We start from the raw sequence: 23,030 nt of genomic DNA, 5'->3' as shown, positions 1-23,030 counted from the left end.
GTTACCCACTGAATACACTGGGCTATACAAATACAAAGACACATATGTGCACACACATTCCTGCATGGACATATACATGCAGTGCCAAGAGATGATTTTCCATTTTCCTCTGACCTGTGACAATACTTTGGGAGCTCAGACACCTTTGCTCAAGGCTGTTTCCTGAGCCTTCACTTGCTATGCAAGAAACCAGTATCCAAGGAACAAGAAGAAGTTCTCATGACCTAAGGATCTTCTGAATGTTTCATGCCTGTCTCTGAGCAGCAGAAAAGTGAGCAAGAATATCCCCATTCACCAACCAGGTTAATACCAGCAGGAAAACAACCCTGATCTCTGATTAGAGAAGGAGCCTACCTGAGCTATTTACCTAATTTCCTGCCTTCCCCTGGAGAGGTGACTGTGAAGGGATTAGAGGAGCTGAGCCAGGAGTCCCAGGAGAAAGTGGCCTTGATGTTAATGTTGATGCCTTAGAAAGCAGAAGTAACCATAGTCACCTTGGCTTCTCAAGGACCCACAGCATGGAGCTAGCCTCCCCATGCATCACAGAATGGCCCACACAGAGTAAAGTCTGGTCCTTGCATATTCCCACATCACTGGCCTCAGTCTCTTTTAGAGCACATATTCTAAGACCACCGAGAGAGCTTACAGGTCTCACCATCTCTGCAGAGAGGGGCCGAGGCTCATCCAGACAGAAGCAGGGTGACGAGGTTGATCCCAAGGGCCTTGGACACAGACTAACCCAAGATCAGTACCACCCCTGCCGCTTACCCACTGGGTGCCCTAAGCAAAGATGATCCTATTCCTCAGATCTGATTATAGTACCTTGTTCATGAGGTTATTGTGAGGGCTAAATGAGATATTGTATGTGAAAGCACTAAGCCCAGCCAGTTTTCTGAAAACCAGCTGGTCTAAGGGACTAATATCCTGGTCAATTTGCCAAATGAAACACTCCCGTTTGTCATTGTGCCAGTTGTCATCACTGTGTAACCCACCAAATTAAGTATTTATTTTAAATTATGACAGTAAGTAACTAAAAGCAGGCTGTAGATGAAAGAGAGGCACACAAGACTTTCATTTTCATTTTTTACTTTTGGGAGTGGCTCTTGTTCGTTCATCATTAAGAATGATGGGAGGATACTCAGCTCTCTGCCAGCAATGAGAATGACAGAGTTCAAGTAGCAACCCCAAACCATAGGAAGCCAAATGAATTCAATTTTTGTAATAAATTGGGTCTCAGTCAGGGTTCTACAGCAAAGAGAACCACTGGGACATAGATAGAATCAATGGAACATAGACAATCTCGTATTATATAAATTCATACATTCCTACATGCATGAAACTGTGTGTACTTGTGTATATATTCTCTATATATATATAGTTTGAAATATATTTTAAATACAAATTAGATACATATTTTGTGAAAAAGCTGGATTAAAACTCAGTGTGTGTGTTCATGTGTGAGGGTAAATTTTTGTGTATCTGGTGAGATTATATACCAAGTAAGAAAACACATACCCTTATATACACACAGTTCAGTTCAGTCACTCAGTCATGTCCAACTCTTTGCAACCCCATGGACTGCAGCACACCAATCCTCCCTGTCCATCAACAACTCCTAGAGTTTATTCAAACCTATGTCCATTGGGTCGGTGATGCCATCCAACATCTCATCCTCTGTTGTCCCCTTCTCCTCCTGCCTTCAATCTTTCCCAGCATCAGGGTCTTTTCAAATGAGTCAGCTCTTCGCATCAGGTGGCCAAAGAATTGGAGTTTCAGCTTCAGCATCAGTCCTTCCAATGAATATTCAGGACTGATTTCCTTTAGGATGAACTGATTGGATCTTCTTGCAGCCCAAGGGACTCTCAAGAGTCTTCTCCAACACCACAGTTCAAAATCATCAATTCTTTGGCGCTCAGCTTTCTTCATAGTCCAACTCTCACATCCATGCATGACCACTGGAAAAACCATAGCCTTGACCAGACGGACCTTTGTTGGCAAAGTAATGTCTCTGTTTTTTAATATGCTGTCTAGGTTGGTCATAACTTTCCTTCCAAGGAGTAAACATCTTTTAATTTCATGGCTGCAATCACCATCCACAGTGATTTTGGAGCTCAAAAAAATGAAGTCAGCCACTGTTTCCACTGTTTCTCCATCTATACGCCATGAACTGATGGGACTGGATGCCAAGATCTTAGTTTTCTGAATGTTGAGCTTTAAGCCAACTTTTTCACTCTCCTCTTTCATCAGGAGACTCTTTGGTTCTTCTTCACTTTCTGCCATAAGGGTGGTGTCATCTGCATATCAGAGGTTATTGATATTTCTCCCAGCAGTCTTGATTTCAGTTTGTGCTTCTTCCAGCCCAGTGTTTCTCAAGATGTACTCTGCATGTAAGTTAAATAAGACAAGTGCTCAGGGCTGGTACACTGGGAAGACCCAGAGGGATGGGGTGGGGAGGGAGGTGGGAGGGGGGATCAGGATGGGGAACACATGTAAACCCATGGCTGATTCATGTCAATGTATGCCAAAAACCACTACAATATTGTAAAGTAATTGGCCTCCAACTAATAAAAATAAATGAAAAAGAAAAGAAAAATTAGAAAAAAAAAGTTAAGTAAGCAGGGTGACAATATACAGCCTTGACATACTCCTTTTCCTATTTGGAACCAATTTGTTGTTTCATGTCCAGTTCTAACTGTTGCTTCTTGACCTGCATACAGGTTTCTCAAGAGGCAGGTCAGGTGTTCTGGTATTCCCATCTCTTTCAGAATTTTCCACAGTTTATTGTGATCCACACAATCAAAGGCTTTGGCATGGTCAACACAGCAGAAATAGATGTTCATCTGAAACTCTCTTGCTTTTTCAATGACCCAGTGGATGTTTGCAATTTGATCTCTGGTTCCTCTGCCTTTTTTAACACCAGCTTGAACATCTGGAAGTTCACAGTTCATGTATTGCTGAAACCTGGCTTGTAAAATTTTGAGCATTACCTTACTATCGTGTGAGATGAGTCCAATTATGCAGTAGTTTGAGCATTCTTTGGCATTGTCTTTCTTTGGGATTGGAATGAAAACTGACCTTTTCCAGTCCTGTTGCCTCTGCTGAGTTTTCCAAATTTGCTGGCATATTGAGTGCAGCACTTTCACAGCATGATCTTTTAGGATTTGAAATAGCTCAATTGTAATTCCATCACTTCCACTAGCTTTGTTTGTAGTGATGCTTCCTAAGACCCACTTGACTTCATTCCAAGATGTCTGGCTCTAGGTGAGTGATCACACCACCGTGATTATAGGGGTCAAGGAGATCTTTTTTGTACTGTTCTTCTGTGTATTCTTGCCATCTCTTCTTAATATCTTCTTGAGGGTTGGACTACAAAGGCTGGGAGCTGAAAAACTGGTGCTTTCAAATTGCGGTGCTAGAGAAGACTTTTGAGAGTTCCTTGGACAGCAAGGAGATCAAACCAGTCAATCCTAAAGGAAATCAACCCTGAATATTCATTGGAAGGACTGATGCTGAAGCTGAAGCTCCAATAATTTGGCCACCTGATATGAAGAGCCTACTCATTGGAAAAGACCTGAAGCTGGGAAAGACAGAGGACAGGAGGAGAAGGGGGTGACAGCGATGGTTGGATGGCATCACCAATTCAATGGATGTGAGTTTGAGCAAACTCTGGGAGATGCTGAAGGACGGGGAAGCCTGGTGTGCTGCAGGTCATGGGGTTGCAAAGAGTTGGACGTGACTTAGGGACTGAGCAACAACAACAACACATATATATAATATATAGTTTGAAAAGATGCAGACAATCTGGATATTATATAGAACATAACACTGCCCCACTAAATAAATGACATCATGGTAATTGGATCAGAAAACAGGGAAGTTGCTAACAAATTGGAGCTTTAGCAAGACACATTCAATCCTGAAGATTGGAGATAAACACTACAAAGATACAGGGATCCCTTCACATCAGTGTCAGTTTTAGGTTCAGGGATCTAAGAGAGCAATTAGAAAGTTATGGCTGCATAGAATATCCCTATAACCAGCTGACAGAGGTGGAGAAGGCCTGAATATGGTTTACAAGTGGGTCAGCTCACTGTGTAAGAGCAGGTCAAAAATGAACAATGACTACACCGTAGCTCAATAATGGTTGCTTTGTAAGAGAGTCCTTAGTTTTAAGCTTTCTCTAAAGATAATCTTGGCTGAAGAAAACTGTTTCACCAAAGAAAATGCTTCTTTCCAGGACAGCCTACATCCAGTCAGCAGCAGTGTCAACCATACTCCTTGACATTCGAGCTTCCAAATTCCCAGTAGGATCAGCTGGGACCTTCAATGGGACTTCATCACAACAAAACTTCTCCCTCTATCCAACCAGATACTGATCCCAAGAGCACCCCCAGGGGACTTCCCTGGCGGCCCAGTGGGTAAGACTCTGTCCTTCCATTGCAGGGGTGCCAGTTTCATCCCTGGTCAGGGAACTAGGATTCTGCATGTTTTGTGGTGAGGCCAAAAGAAAAAAAAAAAACTATCCCAAGAATGTGCATGCCCAGTCACTCAGTAGTGTCCATCTCTTTCAACTCAATGGACTATAAGGCACAAGGCTCCTCTGTCCATGAAATTTTTCAGGCAAGAACACTGGAATGGTTTACCATTTCCACTTCCAAGGCATCTTCCCAACTCAGGGATTGAACTGTCATCTCCTCCACTGGCAGTCAGATTCTTTACCTGTGTACCACCTGGGAAGCCCAACCGAAGAGCAAGACCTAATAAACATTCTGCATACTAATCTCCATCTCAAAGTCAGCTTCCTAGAGAACCCATTCCTTATACAGCAAACACACACACACACACACACACACACACACACACACACACACACAATGTTCTATGACCTCGACTACCCACAGTTGAGGAAACTATCGGCTTCCCTGGAGGCTCAGAAAGTGAAGAATCTGCCTGCAACACAGAAGACCTGGGTTTATCTCCTGGGCCAGGAAGATCTCTCGAGAAGGACATGGAAATCCACTCCAGCACTCTTGCCTGGAGAATCCCACGGACGTAGTAGCCTGGCCGGCTACAGTCCTTGGGGTCCCAAAGAGCCAGACATGACTGAGTGACTAACACTTTCACTTTCAAAGTATGTCCTGGAAACTTCATGATAAGCTTAAAAGGCTCTGAAAATAGCCTCTGCAAGAGTCCCCTGCCCCCTTGAGGGTAGCTGCCCTCAGTTTTGCTAGCACTGTGATTTCTGTACCTAGAGAAGCCACAGAGCAAACACTCTAAAGGGAGTAGGTTGTAATAAGCACATCATAGCTCCCTCAACAGTGGAGGTGACCCAGAGGAGGTCAGGAGAGCCGAGTTCAAGCCTCTAAGAAGCTAGCAGACAGGTTTCCCCAGCCAAGAGAGTTTCTGCCACAGCATGTCTTGGCAGTTCTGACTTCTACAATGGGAAAGAAAGAAAAATAGAAAAGTACTGAGACAGGGGTTGAGAAAGAAGCAGAGATGTGAAGCAGTATCACGAAAATGCTTGACCCCTTTAAAACATAGAGTAGGAGGAGCAGAGATGGTGGAGGAATAGGGCGGGGAGACCACTTTCTCCCCTACAAATTCATCGAAAGAACATTTGAACGCTGAGCAGACTTCACAAAACAACTTCTGACTGCTAGCAGAAGACATCAGACGCCCAGGAAAGCAGCCCATCATCTTCAAAAGAAGGTAGGACAAAATATAAAAGATAAAAAGAGAGACAAAAGAGCTAGGGATGGACACCCATCCCAGGAAGGGAGTCATAATAGAGGAAGTTTCCAAACACCAGGAAACCGTCTCACTGGCGGGTCTGGGGGAAGTTTTCGAATCTCAGAGGGCAACCTAAGTGGGAGGAAAAATAAATAAAACCCACAGATTACATGCCTAAAAGCAACTCCCAGCAGAAAAGTACCCCAGATGCCCACATCCACCACCAGCAAGTGGGGGCAGAACGGAGAGGAGAAGGTGGCATTGCTTAGGGTAAGGACCAGGCCTGAATGCCCTGAGGACAATCGAGGGAGCAAACGTGAGATAGCAACTTAAACTGTGAGATCGCAAGAGGGAGAGAAAATTAACCGGCCTGAACACACTGCCCGCCATTCACAGAACAAACGGACTGAGCAATTCCAGAGAAGAGCTAGCTGGTGGCGGACCGGCCCATCCCCCGCCGGAGGCAGGAGGCAGGGGGGAGGGGAAAGGGGCAAACTCGGCCCCAGAGACAGCACCCCTACCAAACTGCAAACAAGCCTCCAGTTTCTAACCAAAGACTTCCAGAGATTCTGGATGGTCGACATCCGCCGGGAGGGTCACGGCTAGAGGCCAGCTCCCAAGAATAGACAATAGACACAAGGCTCACGCACTGGACTGGCGCTCGCGGAACCTGAGGCTGGGACTGCGGAGGGGATAAGGCACACTGCACCTGTGGAGAGTGTGCCTGTCAAGCTCCAGGCTGCCTGAGCTGCTCGGGCAGGGAAGGCACAAAACGCAGTCTGCAGTTTTGTGGAATACCCGAAAACTGGAACTGCACGCAACTCAGGGCCTGCTCCATATAGAGCAGCCGGGAGCCTATGCAGTGTAGACGGGGAAAGCACAAACCTGTGAGCGGGGGCAAACCCAGTGCGGCTGGAACACTGTGAGTGCTCCCCACACACGCCAGCCAGCGATATCTGCCTGCAGTGCCCCTCCCACCCTGCAGCGCGACTGAACAAGTGAACCTGAACAAGAGACCACCTCCACCCGCCTGTGTCAGGGCAGAAATTAGACACTGAAGAGACCGGCAAACAGAAGCCAAATAAACAAAGGGAACCGCTTCAGAAGTGACCCGTTTAAAATCCCTGTAGGTAACACCGACTACACCGGAAGGGGCCTATAGATATCGAGAAGTGTAAGCTGGAAGGAGGAGCTTTCTGAAACTGAACCAAACCCACGCTGACCGCAACAGCTCCAGAGAAATTCCTAGATATATTTTTACTTTTTTTTTTAATGAAAAAAATTTGTTTTTTCTTTTCTTTTCTTTTTTTATTTTTTCTCTTTTATTTTCCTTTAAAATTCCCTATTACTCCCACATTACTCCTTAACTTTCATTTTCATTTTCATATATTTTTACTATTTTTTTTAATTAGGAAAAAATTTTTTTTCTTGTTTTATTTTTTTCCCTTATTTTCTTTTAAAGTCCTCTATTACTCCTCTATTACTCCTTAATTTTCATTTTCATTTCACTATAACCTTGCAAAAAAAAAAAAGAAGCCCTATTTTTAAATGGAACTTCATATATATTTCTAAAATTTGTGTGTTTTTGTTTTTAATATTGTATTTTTAAGAGTCTAACCTCTACTCTAGATTTTTAATCTTTGTTTTTCAGTTTTTTATATCAATTTTGGACATTTAAGAATCCAATATTCAGTACCCATTTTTACTCAGGACTGTGTTGATTACTCTCTCCCACTTTTGACTCTCCGTTTTCTACCTCAGAACACCTCTATTTCCTCCCTCCCCCTTCTCTTCCCAATCCAATTATGTGAATCTCTGTGGGTGTCTGGGCTACAGAGAACACTTTGGGAATAGAGAAATGTGTAGCTCTGTCTCTCTCCTCTTGAGTCCCCCCTTTGCTCCTCCTGCTTGTCTCTATCTCCCTCCTCCCTCTCCTCCTCTTCATGTAACTCTGTGAACCTCTCTGGGTGTCCCTCACGGTGGAGAATCTTTTCACCATTAACCTAAAAGTTTTATTATCAGTGCTGTATAGTTGGAGAAGTCTTGAGACTACTTGAAAAATAAAACTGAAATTCAGAGGCAGGAGACATAAACCCCAAACCTGAGAACACCGGAGAACTCCTGACTACAGGGAACATTAAGTAATAAGAGACCATCCAAAAGCCTCCATACCTACACTGAAACCAACCACCACCCAAGAGCCAATAAGTTCCAGAGCAAGACATATCACACAAATTCTCCAGCAACGCAGGAACATAGCCCTGAGCATCAACATACAAGCTGCCCAAAGTCACACCTAACACGTAGACACATTTCAAAAGACATTACTGGACACTCCATCGCACTCCAGAGAAGAGAAATCCAGTTCCAAGCACCAGAACACCGACACAGCTTCCCTAACCAGAAAACCTTGACAAGCCAATCATCCAACCCCACCCACTGGGTGAAACCTCCACAATAAAAAGGAATCACAGACCACCAGAATACAAAAAGCCCACTCCAGACACAGCAATCTAAACAAGATGAAAAGGCAGAGAAATACCCAACAGGTAAAGGAACATGAAAAATGCCCACCAAGTCAAACAAAAGAGGAGGAGATAGGGAATCTACCTGAAAAAGAATTTAGAATAATGATAATAAAAATGATCCAAAATCTTGAAAACAAAATGGAGTTACAGATAAATAGCCAGGAGACAAAGATTGAGAAGATGCAAGCAATGTTTAATAAAGACCTAGAAGAAATAAAAAAGAGTCAATTAAAAATGAATAATGCAATAAATGAGATCAAAAACACTCTGGAGGAACCAAGAGTAGAATAACGGAGACAGAAGATAAGGTAAGTGAGGTAGAAGATAAAATGGTGGAAATAAATGAAACGGAGAGGAAAAAAGAAAAAAGAATCAAAAGAAATGAGGACAACCTCAGGGACCTCTGGGACAATGTGAAACACCCCAACATTCGAATCATAGGAGTCCCAGAAGAAGAAGACAAAAAGAAAGGCCATGAGAAAATCCTCGAGGAGATAATAGCTGAAAACTTCCCTAAAATGGGAAAGGAAATAGTTACACAGGTCCAAGAAACCCAGAGAGTCCCAAACAGGATAAACCCAAGGCAAAACACCCCAAGACACATATTAATCAAATTAACAAAGATCAAACACAAAGAACAAATATTAAAAGCAGCAAGGGAGAAACAACAAATAACACACAAAGGGATTCCCATAAGGATAACAGCTGGTCTATCAATAGAAACCCTTAAGGCCAGAAGGGAATGGCAGGACATAAAGTAATGAAAGAGAATAACCTTTAAGCCAGATTACTGTACCCAGCAAGGATCTCATTCAGATATGAAGGAGAATTCAAAAGCTTTACAGACAAGCAGAAGCTGAGAGAATTCAGCACCACCAAACCAGCTTTTCAACAAATGCTAAAGGATCTTCTCTAGATAGGAAACACAGAAAGGTTGTATGAACGTGAACCCAAAACAACAAAGTAAATGGCAACGGGACCATACCTATCAATAATTACCTTAAATGTAAAAGGGTTGAATGTCCGAACCAAAAGACAAAGACTGGCTGAATGGATACAAAAACAAGACCCCTATATATGCTGTCTGCAAGAGACCCACCTCAAAACAAGGGACAAATACAGACTAAAAGTGAAGGGCTGGAAAAAATATTTCATGCAAACGGAGACCAAAAGAAAGCAGGAGTTGCAATACTCATATCAGATAAAATAGACTTTCAAATAAAGGCTATGAAAAGAGACAAAGAAAGACACTACATAATGATCAAAGGATCAATCCAAGAGAAGATATAACAATTACAAATATGTATGCGCCCAACATAGGAGCACCACAATATGTAAGGCAAACGCTAACGAGTATGAAAGAGGAAATTAATAGTAACACAATAAGAGTGGGAGACTTTATGATAACGGTGGGAGGCCAATCCGTCAATTTCCTTTTAGATACTGGGGCAACTTACTCTGTGCTTACTGAAGCCCCTGGCCCACTTTCTTCCCGATCCGCTTCCGTAATGGGACTGTCTGGAGGAGCCAAAAGGTATTACTTCAGTTATTCTCTATGATGCAACTGGGATTCTGTGCTATTTTCACACGAGTTTCTTATCATGCCAGAATCACCCTCACCCCTTTTGGGGAGGGATATACTGAGCAATGTCCATGCCTCTGTTTTCATGAATATGGAGCCTTCCCTTTCTCTCCCTTTAGTTGAACTAAATGTGAATCCTAGAGTATGGGCTGATAGAAAATCTGTGGGTCGAGCACAAAATGCTATTCCTGTAGCTGTCAAGCTCAAAGACCCACACTTATTCCCACATAAGAAGCAGTATCCACTGAAACCTGAGGTTAAGGAAGGGTTAAAACCCATCATTGAGAATTTAAAGGAGCAGGGACTGTTAGTTCCCTGTAACAGTCCATGCAACACTCCTATTTTGGCTATAAAGAAATCAAATGATAAATGGAGATTAGTTCAAGATTTATGAATAATAAATGAGGCTGTGGTTCCTTTCAAAAAAAAAAAGAGTGGGAGACTTTAATACCCCACTCACAACTATGGATAGATCAACTAAACAGAAAATTAACAAGGAAACACAAACTTTAAATGACACAATGGACCAGCTAGACCTAATTGATATCTATAGGACATTTCACCCCAAAACAATCAACTTCACCTTTTTCTCAATTGCACATGGAACCTTCTCCAGAATAGATCACATCCTGGGCCATAAATCTAGTCTTGGAAAATTCAAAAAAACTGAAATCATTCCAGTCATCTTTTCTGATCACAGCGCAGTAAGATTAGATCTCAATTACAGGAAAACAATTATTAAAAATTCCAACATATGGAGGCTAAATAACATGCTTCTGAATAACCAACAAATCAGGAGAAATCAAAAAAGAAATCAAAATATGCATAGAAACGGATGAAAATGAAAACATAACAACCCAAAACCTATGGGACACTGTAAAAGCAGTGCTAAGGGGAAGGTTCATAGCATTACAGGCTTACCTCAAGAAACAGGAAAAAAGTCTAATAAATTACCTAATTCTACACCTGAAGGAATTAGAGAAGGAAGAAATGAAGAACCCCAGGGTTAGCAGAAGGAAAGAAATCTTAAAAATTAGGGCAGAAATAAATGCAAAAGAAACTAAAGAGACCATAGCAAAAATCAACAAAGCTAAAAGCTGGTTTTTTGAAAAAATAAACAAAATTGACAAATCATTAGCAAGACTCATTAAGAAGCAAAGAGAGAAGAACCAAATTAACAAAATTAGAAATGAAAATGGAGAGATCACAACAGACAACACTGAAATACAAAGGATCATAAGAAACTACTACCAGCAGCTCTATGCCAATAAAATGGACAACTTGGAAGAAATGGACAAATTGTTAGAAAAGTATAACTTTACAAAACTGAACCAGGAAGAAATAGAAGATCTTAACAGACCCATCACAAGCAAGGAAATGGAAACTGTAATCAGAAATCTTCCAGCAAACAAAAGCCCAGGACCAGATGGCTTCACAGCTGAATTCTACCAAAAATTTAGAGAAGAGCTAACACTTATCTTACTCAAACTCTTCCAGAAAATTGCAGAAGAAGGTAAACTTCCAAACTCATTCTATGAGGCCACCATCACCCTAATTCCAAAACCAGACAAAGATGCCACAAAAAAAGAAAACTACAGGCCAATATCACTGATGAACATAGATGCAAAAATCCTTAACAAAATTCTAGCAAACAGAATCCAACAACATATTAAAAAAAAATCATACATTGTGACCAAGTGGGCTTTATCCCAGGAATGCAAGGATTCTTTAATATCTGCAAATCAATCAATGTGATACACCACATTAACAATTTGAAAGATAAAAGCCATATGATTATCTCAATAGATGCAGAAAAAAGCCTTTGGCAAAATTCAACACCCATTTATGATTAAAACTCTCCAGAAAGCAGGAATAGAAGGAACATACCTCAACATAATAAGAGCTATGTATGATAAACCCACAGCAAACATTACCCTCAATGGTGAAAAATTGAAAGCATTTCCCCTAAAATCAGGAACAAGACAAGGGTGCCCACTCTCACTACTACTATTCAACATAGTTTTGGAAGTTTTGGCCATAGCAATCAAAGTAGAAAAAGAAGTAAAAGGAATCCAGATAGGAAAAGAAGAAGTGAAACTCTCGCTGTTTGCAGATGACATGATCCTCTACATAGAAAACCCTAAAGGCTCTACCAGAAAATTACTAGAGCTAATCAATGAATATAGTAAAGTTGCAGGATATAAAATTAACACACAAAAATCCCTTGCATTCCTAGATGCTAACAATGAGAAAACAGAAAGAGCAATTAAGGAAACAATACCATTCACCATTACAACAAAAAGAATAAAATACTTAGGAGTATATCTACCTAAAGAAACAGAAGACCTATACATAGAAAACTATAAAACACTGATGAAAGAAATCAAAGAGGACACAAACAGATGGAGAAATATACCGTGTTCATGGATTGGAAGAATCAATATTGTCAAAATGACTATACTACTCAAAGCAATCTATAGATTCAATGCAATCCCTATCAAGCTACCAACAGTATTTTTCTCAGAACTAGAACAAATAATTTCACAATTTGTATGGAAAAACAAAAAACCTTGAATAGCCAAAGTAATCTTGAGAAAGAAGAATGGAACAGGAGGAATCAACCTGCCTGACTTCACACTATACTACAAAGCAACAGTTATCAAGACAGTATGGTACTGGCACAAAGACAGAAACATAGATCAATGGAACAGAATAGAAAGCCCAGGGATAAATCCACAAACCTATGAACACCTTATCTTAGACAAAGGAGGCAAGGATATACAATGGAAAAAAGACAACCTCTTTCACAAGTGGTGCTGGGAAAACTGGTCAACCACTTGTAAAAGAATGAAACTAGAACACTTTCTAACACCATACACAAAAATAAACTCAAAATGGATTAAAGATCTAAATGTAAGACCAGAAACTATAAAACTCCTAGAGGAAAACATAGGCAAAACACTCTCCGACATAAATCACAGCAGGATCCTCTATGACCCATCTCCCAAAATATTGGGAATAAAAGCAAAAATAAACAAATGGGACCTAATTAAACTTAAAAGCTTTTGCACAACAAAGGAAACTATAAGTAAGGTGAAAAGACAGCCCTCAGATTGAGAGAAAATAGTACCAAACGATGCAACAGACAAAGGATTAATCTCAAAAATATACAAGCAACTCCTGAAGCTCAATTCCAGAAAAATAAATGACCCAATCAAAAAATGGGCTAAGGAACTAAACAGACATTTCTCCAAAGAAGACATACAGATGGCTAACAAACACATGAAAAGATGCCCAACATCACTCATTATGAGAGAAATGCAAATCAAAACCACAATGAGGGACCATTACACGCCAGTCAGGATGGCTGCTATCCAAAAGTCTACAAGCAATAAATGCTGGAGAGGGTGTGGAGAAAAGGGAACCCTCTTACACTGTTGGTGGGAATGCAAACTAGTACAGCCACTATGGAGAACAATGTGGAGATTCCTTAAAAAACTGGAAATAGAACTGCCATATGACCCAGCAATCCCACTTCTGGGCATACACACCAAGGAAACCAGATCTGAAAGAGACACATGCACTCCAATGTTCATCGCAGCACTGTTTATAATAGCCAGGACATGGAAGCAACCTAGATGCCCATCAGCAGACGAATGGATAAGGAAGCTGTAGTTCATATACACCATGGAATATTACTCAGCCATTAAAAAGAATTCTTTTGAATCAGTTCTAAATGAGATGGATGAAACTGGAGCCCATTATACAGAGTGAAGTAAGCCAGAAAGATAAAGACCAATACAGTATACTAACGCATATATATGGAATTTAGAAAGATGGTAACGATAACCCTATATGCAAAACAGAAAAAGAGACACAGATGTAGAGAACAGTCTTTTGGACTCTGTGGGAGCAGGCGAGGGTGGAATGTTTCGAGAGAACAGCATCGAAACATGTATACTATCACGGGTGAAACAGATCACCAGCCCAGGTTGGATGCATGAGACAAGTGCTCGGGCCTGGTGCACTGGGAAGACCCAGAGGAATCGGGTGGAGAGGGAGGTGGGAGGGGAGATCCGGATGGTGAATACATTAAATCCATGGCTGATTCATGTCAATGTATGACAAAAACCACTACAATATTGTAAAGTAATTAGCCTCCAACTAATAAAAATAAATGGAAATAAAAGAACAAATGGCTTTTATCTGTAAAATATACTTCCAAAGAGTTTTGTGTTCGTTTTCTCCAGGGGTTTTACTGTTTGGGCACATTTTTCTATTAATTTCTGCCTTTGGGAATTACCAGACCATGCAGGTACTATTTATCATGTATTCCCAAATTCATACATGGCACATCATTGTTATTATTCTAAATAAAAAAGTATCTTAAAAAAAAAACAAACCCAGAGTAATCTGCTCTTTGTCCCTCCTCTCAACTCTTCCTGCTCATCACTGGCTAGAAGGTCAAAAAGATTATCTTTCTGATATGTGAACCTAACCAATTTGGTACAGGATGAAGAACAGATTTAAAAAAAAAAAAAAAAAAAAAAAAAAACAAGGAAAGATGAGAAGATATCTGGATACGAAAAGTGAACATCAGTAGACTGGCTGCCCACCTAACCATCCACCTCAATCAGGTACTTATTTCAGCCTCAAAATTCAGTTTTTGAATTTGATTCCATTCCAAAAAAATCACATGGGCACTGTATAAAGCAGAGTTTAGCCTAACATGTAAGACTAACTTTGTATGTTTTGATCACCCTATTTGACCACTGGGCCAAGGTATGTTGTTATCCCATGGTTCCTGAGAAGCAGGTCCCTAATAAGTGAATAGTGGGAACTTGGTAGAAAATAAAAATATTTCCACTCCCAGACTCATCCCAGGCTTTCAGAATAATGCCCTCAGATTTGCACTTTCAAAAATTCCTTCCATTTTTTAAAGTACTCAGCATCGATGAGCACAGGAAATTCAACCTTACTTGACCACTTTGAATCTTCTTCATCTCACACTCCCTAGGCATTCCCTTCATGAATAACTTTTTTGAGGATGTATGTTGTACAAGCTGCTCTTATACATGCTATTTTATTATCTCTTTAGAATTCCTTAGATCACTCAGTGAGCAAGAAATGAAGGTCTGGCACAAACCCTCACCTTCTGCTTCCAAATTCAGTGCACTTTCTACTAAACCCTCAATCCCATATACTTTTGATGTTCCCAAAAAAGAACAAATTTTCCCTTATTGTTGCCAATGAATCCTGCCTATTAGAATTTTCAAATTATACAATCTGTTCAACACAGAAAATACATTTTCCATTGTACATAACAAAGGTCTGTTCTTAATGTGACATTAAACACATTTAAAGAAAACAATGTGTGTGTGTGTCAAAATAGAAAATAAACAAATGGGGAAAATAGGTCCTAAGAGTGATTGTTTCAGATACATACTTTTATAGCTTTACAAAAATATGACAAGATGGCAGAGTGATTAAATCTTGAGACTTAGAGTTAGTTTAACTGAGTTTGAATGACCTATTACTTTTCCTCTACATCTGTTTCCTCATCAGAAAAATATAAGAATAACAGTCTATGCCTGACAAGGTTATCATGAGAATTAAAGTACAACCTATACAAATAAGTGCTTAATTACAGTTCACTCTCAAATTATTCAAAGCATAGGAAAAAGTACAACCTAAAAAAGTGTTGCAAACTGATAACCAAGTTAATTTGACCATTAGAGTATTTGACTGTGAAGACTAGAGTAATTTTAATTAGATTCATTAATTTTGAGAACATGTAGAAATACTTGATGGGGAAAAAGTCATTGGCAATGATGATAATGTGGAGAAGAAACAGTGGTATCAAATGTTTACTCTGTCCTGGAACTGTTCTAAGTGCTTAACCACCAGCCTTTATGAAAACCTCATGAAAATCTTATAAATATTGTTCTGTGTGCTCAGAAGCTCAGTCATACTGGACTTTTTGCAACCCCATGGACTGTAGCCTGCCAGTATCCTCTGTCCATGGGAGTCTCCTGGCAAGAATATTGGAGTGTGGTGCCATTTCCTTCTTCCAGGGGACCTTCCCAAACCAGGGATTAAAACTATGTCTCCTATGTCTCCTGCAGTGCAGGTGGATTCTTTACCATCTGAGCCACTAGGAAAGCCCTTTCAAGGATATATACACAGGTAAATAAGCAAATGGATGATGGCATTGAAGGATGTGCTTGCTTAACAGTTGGGTAACAAAGATCTGGGAACATGATAAAGTTTAAGGAGCTAGAGGGAAAATTAAGTAACAAATTAAAATTTAAAATAAAGATTTTCATGGAGTGGTAGTATAATTTGATATTCACAAAGGATTATTGCCTTCTAAATAAGTGCTTCTGAAGGTATAACAAGCACAACAGTAAAATTTTGTTGACTTAGGTTTATCATTCCTTTGATTTCTCTGTTGATTACTTTATCAAGTCCCCTTTTTGGAAAGGTAGTTCAAAGACACATTTGAACATGCCACCACTGAAAATTTGTTTTTATATACAGAGAAAAATAAAATCACTTTATCTGAAATAAATAAATTTGCCACCTTATTTCTATTGGTCTCTATATGTTTGTGCTATGCCATGTTGTGCTAAGTCACTTCATTCGTGTCCGACTCTTTGAGACCATATGGACCATAGCCTGAAAGTCTCCTCTGTCCAGGCAAGAATACTGGAATGGATTGCATGCCCTTCTCCATGGTATCTTCCCAACTGAGGGATCAAACCCAAGTCTTGAACCCAGGTCTCTTAGTCTTCTGCATTGGCAGATGGGTTCTGTACCACTAGAGCCACCTGTGAAGCCCTCTCTATACCCTTACGTGGCTTTATTTTTCTTTATAAAATGCAGAACTAGTTGATGATAGATAGATAGATCCATAGATAGATAGATCCTCTATTACAATGCAAAATCCACAAACAGTTCTGACTATGTCATATTCACAATTGTTTCCCCACTCCCAGAATATTTTTCACAGAATAGGTGCTCAGTAAACAATTATTTCTAGATTTAAAATTAAACTGACTAAAGAAGATTCCTGGGCCTCCCTGGTGGCTCAGAGGTAAAGCATCTGCCTGTAGATGCAGGAGACCTGGGTTCTATCCCTGGGCTGGGAAGATCCCCTAGAAGGAAATGGCAACCCACTCCGGTACTCTTGCCTGGAAAATCCCATGGAAAGAGAAAACTGGTAAGCTACAGTCCATGGGGGTCCCAAAGAGTCGGACACGACTGAGCAACCTCCCTTTCACTTTTCATTTTTAAAGAAGATTCAACTCTGGTCTTCCTCAAAAGTTCTGCTATCAGTACCAGAAGCATTTGAAGTCTTAGAGTTGAGAAGGAAGGGCAAGTTCAAGGACCACAAAGGGGGCAAGGTACCTATGTGGTAACTAGTCACAAACCTATAGGTAGAAAGTGAAGGTAAGAAGAAGCACAAAGTTGTTGGCTTGTTGATGGTTTCAGTCATGGAGATGTGTGTTACACTGTAGGAATCTTCTCTATTTTAGTTGGCTCTATGATCATGGAAAGACTCAACCAAACCAGTAGGGTCTCTGAGTTCATCCTCTTGGGACTCTCCTCCCAGCCTGAGGACCAGAAGCCACTCTTCATCCTCTTCTTCATCATATACCTGGTCACAATAACAGGGAACATGCTCACCATCCTTGCCATCCACTCTGACCCCCATCTGCATACCCCCATGTATTTCTTCTTGAGTGTCCTGTCTTTCACTGACATTTGGTATACAACAACCATTGTTCCCAAGATGCTAATTGACTTCCTGTCAGAGAAGAAGACCATCTCCTATGCTGGGTGTCTGACTCAAATGTATTTTATATATGTTTTGGCTAACATTGACAGCTGTCTTCTTGTAGTCATGGCCTATGACCGTTATGTGGCCATCTGTGACCCCTTCCACTATGTCACCATCATGAGCCGCTGCCGTTGTGTCCTGCTGGTGGCCTTCTCCTGCTCATTGCCTCACCTCCACTCCCTTCTACACATACTTTTGCTGAATCAGCTCACCTTCTGCAACTCCAATGTTGTCCACCACTTCCTCTGCGATATCAACCCTCTGCTGAAATTGTCCTGCTCCTCCATATTTGTCAATGATCTCACAATAAAGACAGAAGGACTGGTTGTTGTGGTGACCCCCTTCCTATGCATTGTTTTCTCTTATGTGCAAATCTTCATTTCAGTTCTCAGGATCCCCTCAGCTGCAGGGAAACGCAAAGCCTTCTCCACCTGTGGCTCCCACTTGACCGTGGTAATCCTGTTTTATGGAAGCATCTTCTATGTCTATTTACAGCCCTTATCCAGGTACACCGTTCAGGACCGAGTGGCTACAATTGTCTACACGGTTCTGTCCTCCATGCTCAACCCTTTCATCTACAGTTTGAGAAACAAAGACATGAAGAGGGGCCTGGGGAAGCTGCTGGGCAGGAGGATATCCTAGCCAGAAGCTTTTTGGACATGTTCATGGGTGTTTCTGCTAGTTTCTGATATACACAACAAACTCTTGTAAGTCAGCAGGTGTAACTCACATGTTTCATGGATGTTTGATTGTGCTCACTTCTTTACATGTGTAACTATCAACTACTGAGACTCTATTATGATTAGTAATGGGCTCCAGGTCTACTAAAATCCTGATTCCAGTTTTCATATATCTACATCTCTCTTCCTACTGAAAGGTTGCACATGCTACAAGCCATGTGCGATGCTGGGACTCATGCCTCTGGAGGAGAGAATTCAAACTGGGGCCAGAGATGAGACTTATTACTAGAAGCTTTTGTGTAATAAACTTTTATTAATGTATGAAAGAGATAGGTAAAGCTTCTGACATAGACATCAGAAGGAGACAGAAAGAGTGCCCCCTTGTTAGTTTTTAGCAAAGGGTTATACACCTATTAACAAGCTGCTAATTAGAGAGAGGAAACACTTCAAAACTGAGAGAGTCACACCAGGCCCCTCACCCACAACATGCATTTTAAGATAGCATTGGCACACGGTGAGTCATCCCCAGCCATAAAACAATTGACATGAATCTTGAAGAAAGGCAGATTTATAAGAAAATACATAGTTTATTAACAAGCTAAGGAAAGACATTTACATGAGAAAAATGCATTGGTTAGCTCAAGGTTTGAGATAAAGTTAAGTTCAGGTGGAACCAGTTGTCGCCATGGCAACACAGAATTAAAAGAAATTTCTTTAATTTTGTGTAGAGAAGGAAAAGAAATGTCTGCCACTTGCAGTTTGTTTCCTCCTGCCTCTTGGGGACCTCTGGTTTTCCTCAGTTCAGTTCAGTCACTGAGTCGTGTCTGACTCTGTGACCCCATGGACTGCAGCAAGCCAGGCCTCCCTGTCCATTATCAACTCCTGGAGTTTGCTCAAACTCATATACACTGAGTTGGTGATGCCATCCAATCATCTCATCCTGTCATCCCCTTCTCCTCCCACCTTCAATATTTCCAAGCATCAGAGTCTTTTCAAATGAGTTGGTTCTTCCCATCAGGTGGCCAAAGTATTGGAGATTCAGCTTTAGCATCAGTCCTTCCAGTGAATGTTCAGAACTGATTTCCTTTAAATTAACTGGTTGGATCTCCTTGCAGTCCAAGGGGCTCTCAAGAGTCTTCTCCAACACCACAGTTCAAAAGCATCAATTCTTCAGTGTTCAGCTTTCTTTATAGTCCAACTCTCACATTCACACATGACTACTGGAAAAATCATAGCTTTGACTACATGGACCTTTGTTGGCTAAGTAATGTCTCTGTTTTTTAATATGCTGTCTAGGTTGGTCATAACTTTTCTTCCAAGGAGCAAGCATCTTTTAATTTCATGGCTGCAGTCACCATCTACAGTGATTTTGGAGCCCCCCAAAAATAAATTCTGTCACTGTTTCCATTGTTTTCCCATCTATTTTCCATGAAGTGTTGGGACCAGATGCTATGATCTTAGTTTTCTGAATGTTGAGTTTTAAGCCAACTTTTTCACACTCCCTACCAAGGCTTGACACTCTTACTACCTTTCTCTTCTCCAGGAACCCACAGCTTTATTCATTTGCTCTAAGTGCTGTTGAAACCTTTGCCTTCCCAAAAAATTTCCTGAAACTGATTTATATCTGACCAGTGACTTTTGATTCCCTTAATATCCTTCAGTTTTCAGTGTAATTTCTGTGATAAACTAGTTTTTTGAAAGTCATTGCAGTGATTCAGAAAGAGAGAAGGAGAGAGACAGAGACAAGATTGAGACTCTTATAAAACTGAAACTTCCACCAAGTGAGCAATATGTCTAGTGCAACAGCTATACAGAGATTGTGCCTCTTCCTTCTTCCATATTTTTGACAGCAGAATGTTCTGGGTTCTGTAGTCAGCAAAAGCCTAACTCTTAGGTCCACTTAGCCAAATGCCCTAGTAGTTCAGCACTCAACTGCCTTGATAATCAGGCCAGGGTGCATGGGGCTGAGTTGCCTCTGGGCCTTTACTCTGGTCATCTGGTATTTGTGCCTCAAGGCACTGGTGTATTCCTTCTCTTAGCTTCAGTTTCCCCTTAGAGATTCCCTTATTGCCACCATCATAACCATCCAGCTCTGCCTGTGTCCAAGGAAAGAGTTGTTGTATGAACTTAGAATTAATTATTCTAAGGAAAGTATTAAAACTCATAAATGAATGTTAAATGCAGGCAAAACCAGGAGCTTCTTGAACCACACAGAGACATACTGGGGTGCTCTGGGAGGTAGAGTCATCTAGGCAGGGACTTTGTTCTGTTTGCTTTTGTTTCTTCCTTCATTCTCTATTATTACTCAGTGATTTTAGACTTTATTTTTTTATCTGAATATTTTATCATTTATTATTCTCCTACATTCTTCCTGGAGCTATTATTCAGTAGGTCTCATGTGGGCCTGTGAATCTGCATTTTAAGGAGCACCTCCTAGAAAGACTAATCTGGACTTTATGTGGGAGACTGCATAACTGAAAATTTCTGACCACTCCCTATCTCCTGCTGTTTGTATTTCTGGACTCATGCTTTCAGTAATCCTATAATCTACATGTATATAGACACTCACTGATTGCAGCATTTTTCATAATAGGAAAACTTAGAAAAATTAGAAATAATCTAAAAGCCTATCAATAGAGAAATAGATAAAGAGGGTTCAATTTTTTCCATAGAAAGAAATGACATATAGTAGGTACAAATAAGGAGGTATATCTCTAGCATTGACTTGAAAAGGCATTATGAATATACACCAAAATGTTTATAAGTAAACTTATTATGCTAAAAAAAAAATAAAATAAAAGTATATATGTGTGTGTGTGTGTGTGTGTGTGTGTGTGTGTCTGTGTGTGTGTATGTGTGTATGAGGGTACATTTTTGTGTATCTGGTGAAATTATATACCAAGTAAGAAAACACATACCCTTATACTCACACAGTTCAGTTCAGTCACTCAGTCATGTCCAACTCTTTGCGACCCCATGGACTACAGCACACCAGTCCTGTCCATCAACAACTCCCAGAATTTACTGAACTCATGTCTATTGAGTCGGTGATGCCATCTAACCATCTCATCCTCTGTCATCCCCTTCTCCTCCTGCCTTCAATCTTTCCCAGCATCAGGGTCTTTTCAAATGAGTCATTCTTCACATCAGGTGGCCAAAGAATTGGAGTTTCAGCTTCAACATCAGTCCTTCCAATGAATATTCATGACTGACTTCCTTTAGGATGGACTGGTTGGGTGTCCTTGCAGTCCAAGGGGCTCTCAAGAGTCTTCTCCAACACCACAGTTCAAAATCATCAACTCTTTGGTGCTCAGCTTTCTTCATAGTCCAACTCTCACATCCATGCATGACTACTGGAAAAACCATAGCCTTGACTAGATGCATCTTTGTTGGCAAACTAATGTCTCTGCTTTTTAATATGCTAAGTTGGTCATAACTTTCCTTCCAAGGAGTAAGTGTCTTTTAATTTCATGGTTGTGGTCACCATCTGCAGTGATTTTGGAGCCCAAAAAAATAAAGCCAGTCACGGTTTTGGCTGTTTCCCCATCTATTTGCCATGAAGTGATGGGACTGGGTGCCATGACCTTAGTTTTCTGAATGTTGAGCTTTAAACCAACTTTTTCACTCTCCTCTTTCACTTTTATCAAGAGGCTCTTTGGTTCCTCTTCACTTTCTGCCATAAGGGTGGTATCATCTGCATATCTGAGGTTATCGATATTTCTCCCGGAAATCTTGATTCCAGCTTGTGCTTCATCCAGCCCAGCGTTTCTCACGGTATACTCTGCATATAAATTAAATAATCAGGGTGACAATATACAGCCTTGATGTTCTCCTTTTTCTTATTTGGAAGCAGTCTGTTGTTCCATGTCCAGTTCTAACTGTTACTTCCTGACCTGCATACAGATTTCTCAAGAGGCAGGTCAGGTGGTCTGGTATTCCCATCTCTTTCAGAATTTTCCAGTTTATTGTGATCCACACAGTCAAAGGCTTGGCATAGTCAATAAAGCAGAAATAGATGTTTTTCTGAAACTCTCTTGCTTTTTTGATGATCCAGCGAATGTTGACAATTTGATCTCTGGTTCCTCTGCCTTTTCTAAAACCAGCTTGAACATCTGGCAGTTCACAGTTCATATATTGCTGAAGCCTGGCTTGGAGAATTTTGAGCATTACCTTACTATCATGTGAGATGAGTGCAATTGTGCAGTAGTTTGAGCATTCTTTGACATTGTCTTTCTTTGGGATTGGAATGAAAACTGACCTTTTCCAGTCCTGTGGCCACTGCTGAGTTTTCCAAATTTGCTGGCATATTGAGTGCAGCAATTTCACAGCATGGTCTTTCAGGATTTGAAATAGCTCAACTGGAATTCCATCATCTCCACTAGCTTTGTTCATCATGATGCTTCCTAAGGCCCACTTGACTTCATATTCCAGGATGTCTGGCTCTAGGTGACTGATCACACCATTGTGGTTATATGTGTCATGAAAATCTTTTTTGTACAGTTCTTCTGTGTTCTTGCCTCCTCTTCTTAATATCTTCTGCTTCTGTTAGGTCCATACCATTTCTGTCCTTTATTGAGCCCATCTTTGCATGAAATGTTCCCTTGGTATCTCTAATTTTCTTGAAGAGGCCTCTGGTCTTTCCCGTCCTATTGTTTTCCTCTATTTCT

The 23,030-nt window shown here is 40.7% G+C and overlaps 1 protein-coding gene across 1 annotated transcript; it reads left to right on the top strand.

The window, feature by feature from the left end:
• The first annotated feature begins 17,386 nt into the window (after positions 1-17,386).
• LOC122442124 (olfactory receptor 1L8-like) lies at positions 17,387-18,325 on the top strand. Its single transcript, XM_043469476.1, has one exon. The coding sequence runs from the start codon at positions 17,387-17,389 to the stop codon at positions 18,323-18,325; it is 939 nt and encodes a 312-aa protein (XP_043325411.1).
• The last annotated feature ends 4,705 nt before the right edge of the window (positions 18,326-23,030 follow it).

This window comes from Cervus canadensis, chromosome 5 (assembly GCF_019320065.1).
Source record: "Cervus canadensis isolate Bull #8, Minnesota chromosome 5, ASM1932006v1, whole genome shotgun sequence".
Classification (NCBI taxonomy): Eukaryota; Metazoa; Chordata; class Mammalia; order Artiodactyla; family Cervidae; genus Cervus; species Cervus canadensis.
The sequence above is the reverse complement of the archived record's forward strand: the minus strand, read 5'-3'. Positions and strand labels throughout refer to the sequence as shown.

What these genes read in the sequence shown, in the direction of transcription:
- LOC122442124 (XM_043469476.1), top strand. Translation starts at nt 17,387, where the DNA reads ATGATCATGGAAAGACTCAACCAAACCAGTAGGGTCTCTGAGTTCATC.